Source organism: Blennius ocellaris, assembly GCF_963422515.1.
Source record: "Blennius ocellaris genome assembly, contig: SCAFFOLD_66, whole genome shotgun sequence".
Lineage (NCBI taxonomy): Eukaryota > Metazoa > Chordata > Actinopteri > Blenniiformes > Blenniidae > Blennius > Blennius ocellaris.
Genome location: NW_027662066.1, coordinates 35,001 through 40,000, shown reverse-complemented (window position 1 = coordinate 40,000; position 5,000 = coordinate 35,001). Strand labels below are relative to the sequence as shown.

Below are 5,000 nucleotides of genomic sequence, written 5' to 3'. Positions count from 1 at the left end.
ATTATTTTTAAATTTGAATTCATGATAGAATCAGTCTTACGACATAAAAATAAAAATCTCCCCGATTCCAGAGGAAGGAGACAGAAAGTTACAGTTGGAGTTTGGTATGACGGAGTAACAACACTTGAACTTATTTTGAAATTCTTCCTCATGTTGTCTCTTAATTCCAAAGCAGAGTCGAGGAAAACAGTCAGGAGATTCAGTTTCAGTGAGAAGTTTAATGCAGGAAAGCCCCAAAGTCATTTTTACATTTCAAAACTATGAAATCTCCACCTGGAACACAACAACCTGACGTAGGCGCCGCCCTGACGGAGGCCGGGCAGTGGGTGGAGCAGGGTGGTGATGTCATCAGACTCAGCGGGACCAGACGACCTCCGATCAGATAGAAACTCTCCCTGGTTCCTTCGGTTCCACCGGCGGTGTCGCGGTTCCGAGCCTCAGAAGGTTCCAGAAGGTTCCAGAGGCAGGAAGTGACTCCCTGCCGTGTCTCCGCCCCTCAGCCGTCGCCACGGGAACCGCCGACGCAGCCGGCGGCGCCAAGAGACACCGCCGGAGGGGCAAGAAGCACCGCAGAGGGAGAACCGAGGAGAACCGGTGAGGAACCACATGAACTGCTGACCCCACACACACACACACACACACACACACACACACACACACACACACACACACACACACACACACACACACACACACACACACGTGCTCAGAGGGTAAAAATAGCCCAGTGTGTTCATGTGTGGGCGAGTTTCATTTCAACTGAGTCACCTGTCCTGTTCCACTGTCTGTCCCTCAGGAGTCAGCTGGAGACTCACGTCCCTCTGTCTCGTCTTTCTGTCTCGTCCCTCGTCCCTCTGTCTCGTCTTTCTGTCTCGTCCCTCGTCCCTCTGTCTCGTCTCTCTGTCTCGTCCCTCGTCTCTCTGTCTCATCTCTTATCTTTCTGTCTCGTCTTTCTGTCTCGTCTCTCGTCTTTCTGTCACGTCCCTCGTCTCTCTGTCTTGTCTCTCTGTCTCGTCTTTCTGTCTCGTCCCTCGTCTCTCTGTCTCGTCTTTCTGTCTCGTCCCTCGTCTCTCTGTCTCGTCTCTCTGTCTCGTCTCTCTGTCTCGTCTTTCTGTCTCGTCCCTCGTCCCTCTGTCTCGTCTTTCTGTCTCGTCCCTCGTCTCTCTGTCTCGTCTTTCTGTCTCGTCCCTCGTCTCTCTGTCTCGTCTCTTTGTCTCGTCTTTCTGTCTCGTCCCTCGTCCCTCTGTCTCGTCTTTCTGTCTCGTCCCTCGTCTCTCTGTCTCGTCCCTCGTCTCTCTGTCTCGTCTTTCTGTCTCGTCCCTCGTCTCTCTGTCTCGTCTCTCTGTCTCGTCCCTCGTCCCTCTGTCTCGTCTTTCTGTCTCGTCCCTCGTCCCTCTGTCTCGTCTTTCTGTCTCATCCCTCGTCCCTCTGTCTCGTCTTTCTGTCTCGTCCCTCGTCTCTCTGTCTCGTCTTTCTGTCTCGTCTCTCTGTCTCGTCCCTCGTCCCTCTGTCTCGTCTTTCTGTCTCGTCCCTCGTCTCTCTGTCTCGTCTTTCTGTCTCGTCTCTCTGTCTCGTCCCTCGTCTCTCTGTCTCGTCCCTCGTCTTTCTGTCTCTTAACGTTTCCCTTCACAATTTGTCTGTTTACACAACAAGCAAACGTTTTCTTTTGCTAAAGACGAGAGGAGTGGCGTCCCTCAGGGACCCTCAGAGACCCTCAGAGACCCTCAGGGACCCTCAGGGACCCCCGGGGACCCTCAGAGACCCTCAGAGACCCCCGGGGACCCTCAGAGACCCCCGGGGACCCTCAGAGACCCCCGGGGACCCTCAGAGACCCTCGGGGACACTCAGGGAGATGTTTTGTTCTGCTGATGGTCTGGAGGACGGACCAGCTGGACCTGACCCGGGTCTGCAGCCAGACCACCAGGGACCTGACCCGGGTCATGAAGGCTGAAGACGTCTGATGATTCACTCTGTTTCACCAGGAAGAGTCTGGTGCTCAGCCCAGAATAGACACACACACACACACACACACACACACACACACACACACACACACACACACACACACACACACACACATTCTATTTCAGTACAGCTGAAGTGAACCTCAACATTGTTCATGACTCAGAGACGTCAGAGAGAGTTCAGGGTGGAGGTGGTGGTGTTCAGGGTGGAGGTGGTGGTGTTCAGGGTGGAGGTGGTGGTGTTCAGGGTGGAGGTGGTGGTGTTCAGGGTGGAGGTGAGGTGGTGTTCAGGGTGGAGGTGTGGTGGTGTTCAGGGTGGAGGTGGTGGTGTTCAGGGTGGAGGTGGTGTTCAGGGTGGAGGTGGTAGTGTTCAGAGTGGAGGTGGTGGAGGTGGTGGTGTTCAGGGTGGAGGTGAGGTGGTGTTCAGGGTGGAGGTGGTGTTCAGGGTGGAGGTGGTGGTGTTCAGGGTGGAGGAGGTGGTGTTCAGGGTGGAGGTGTGGTGGTGTTCAGGGTGGAGGTGTGGTGGTGCTCAGGGTGGAGGTGGTAGTGTTCAGGGTGGAGGTGGTAGTGTTCAGGGTGGAGGTGGTGGTGTTCAGGGTGGAGGTTCAGTCAGTTTAAAGTCCCAGTGAAACGTAAAACACTACTTTGTACAAAACGACAGTTGGGTTCTACTTGTAAGGTTCTCCGACTCTGCTCCACCACTGTTGTCGCGTAACAAAGTTATTTGAACTTTGAATCTCCAGCCGAGGAAGTCGGGGGAATCCTTCTTCGTGGGCGGAGCCTATGTGTGACATCACGAGTTGTGCAGCTCTCGATCTGTTGTGTTTATATCGACTTGTTTCCTCTTAAATATCAAGTTTTTACAGTGTTTTGAAGTTCTAGTCGGCGTTTTATGAGCCTTGATGAAAGATTGAGTCTGGAAGAGACCAGAGAGGAGGAAAGGAGGAGGGCGGCGGGAGCGGCTAGCTCGGCCGACTAGCGGGAGCAGCTAGCTCGGGCGGCTAGTGGCTAGCGGGAGCCGCTAGCTCGGGCGGCTAGTAGACGATCCAGTAACACCTGGACTCATCTTCAGTGATTCAGTCTTCTAGCTCTTGGACGTGTTGGATCCAGGAAGACGGTCGTTCTGCCAACAGTCAGGAGCCTCAAAGCCTCAAAGGTGAAAAGTGGCGGCTGCTGAGGCGAGGAGACGAGGACGAATGAGGACGAAGCGTCTTCTGCTTCCTCAAACATGTTCCAGACGGGGTCACCGATGGCAGAACCACCTTCTGTGTCTTCTTCATCAATCACTGGGTTTGAAATGACCATGATGATGAAATCTGGTTCAATTCAGCCTCTTCGTGGTCAAAACTCTGATCCTCCATAATGTAAACACAACTTGGGCGTGTGCACAACTCGTGATGTCACTCTGTTATTGTCAGAAGCTCCGCCCAGCAGAGGAAATAGCGCCGTTTAGCGGCTATTTTCTCTCAGATTGTCGTGTTTTAACGTTTGACCTTCAGCCAGTTAGCAGGAAAACGTTCTAGAAGAGACACCAGAGGGTTCTGGAGGTGGAACCTTCATCTCACTGGGACTTTAACTTCCTTCACTTCAGAAACCTTTTGTTTTCTCTTCCAGAGTCTCGGACCTCGACAGTCTGAACAACAACATCCTGCCTCCAGAGACCCTCCAGAGCCCCCCTGGACCTGGACCTGGACCTGGACCTGGACCTGAACCTGAACTAGAACCAGAACCTGAACCAGCATGTCCAGATCCAGGACGGCCTCACCAGACCACCATCGGACCCCCACTGACCCCCCAACATGAAACCTTGTCACCAATTAAAATCACCCCTCCCCCCCTCCAGAGCACCACCCGACACTCTCCACCCCCGCCCCCCCTCCAGAGCACCACCCAATCCTCTCCACCTCCACCCCCCCTCCAGAGCACCACCCAACGCTCTCCACCCCCTCCCCCCCTCCAGAGCACCACCCGACACTCTCCACCCCCGCCCCCCCTCCAGAGCACCACCCAATGCTCTCCACCCCCTCCCCCCCTCCAAAGCACCACCCGACACTCTCCACCCCCGCCCCCCCTCCAGAGCACCACCCGACGCTCTCCACCCCCGCCCCCCCTCCAGAGCACCACCCGACACTCTCCACCCCCGCCCCCCCTCCAGAGCACCACCCGACACTCTCCACCCCCTCCCCACCTCCAGAGCACCACCCGACACTCTCCACCCCCGCCCCCCCCTCCAGAGCACCACCCGACGCTCTCCACCTCCACCCCCCCTCCAGAGCACCACCCGACACTCTCCATCCCCGCCCCCCCTCCAGCGTGAGTCCTCACTCCCTCCCCTCCAGAGAGCCAATCAGAGCACGCCCCCCTTTCTACACCCAGGACCCCCCCTGGTACCCCCCCCTGGATCCTCAACAAACCCTTCAAACCTTACAGTTTTTCAGCCAGTCACAAAGCCCCGCCCACAGTCTCAGCCAGTCACAAAGCCCCGCCCACAGTCTCAGCCAGTCACAAAGCCCCGCCCACAGCCAGTCGCCACTTCCTGTGTTCCAGCATGTGACCCAGAACCCCCCCAGGTCGCCCCACAGAACCCTTCAGAGTCCAACACCAGACGACCAATCACGGCTCTTCAAACCCGCCCTGGCTCCGCCCCTCCAGCTTCCCTACCAAGCCTTTCCAGCATCCGCCCCCCGTCCTGACAAAGCCCCGCCCACTCCCCACTAAGCCCCTCCCACCTGGACCCCTTTGTGTTGACCTCTGTGACCTTCACCTCCAGCGTCTCCTCCCACCTCTACTCGCCACTCTGCACCTCCCCCGCCTCCTTCCTGCACTCCCTCGACCCTCTGGCTCCGCCCATTCGTCTGCCTCCCATCATGTCCCCATCCAGCCGCCGGGTGGCCACGCCCCCTCCCCCTCTGACCCCTCCCCCTCTGACCCCACCCCCTCCCCCTCTGACCCCACCCCCTCCCCCTCTGACCCCACCCCCGCCACAGCTGAGCCCGCCCCCTGCTCAGCTGCTGGGCTCCGATGACGAGGAGCAGG

The 5,000-nt window shown here is 57.1% G+C and overlaps 2 protein-coding genes across 4 annotated transcripts in view; both read left to right on the top strand.

The window, feature by feature from the left end:
- Positions 1-4,682, top strand: part of LOC308148342 (uncharacterized protein) — a gene marked incomplete at its 3' end in the record, with an annotated part of 6,188 nt that extends 1,506 nt beyond the window's left edge. Inside the window, exons 2-4 of the mRNA XM_080521801.1 lie at positions 501-594; positions 3,579-4,277; positions 4,547-4,682. Of these exons, the coding sequence (XP_080377927.1) occupies positions 501-594; positions 3,579-4,277; positions 4,547-4,682 (929 nt within the window). The remainder of the gene's footprint in view (positions 1-500; positions 595-3,578; positions 4,278-4,546) is intronic.
- srpk3 (SRSF protein kinase 3) overlaps positions 4,533-5,000 on the top strand; it is an 11,411-nt gene continuing 10,943 nt past the window's right edge. For all 3 annotated transcript variants that reach the window (XM_080521811.1, XM_080521810.1, XM_080521809.1), the window contains exon 1: positions 4,533-5,000. This exon is cut by the window's right edge and continues 24 nt beyond it. In XM_080521811.1, the coding sequence (XP_080377937.1) occupies positions 4,832-5,000 (169 nt within the window). In that variant the 5' untranslated portion in view covers positions 4,533-4,831.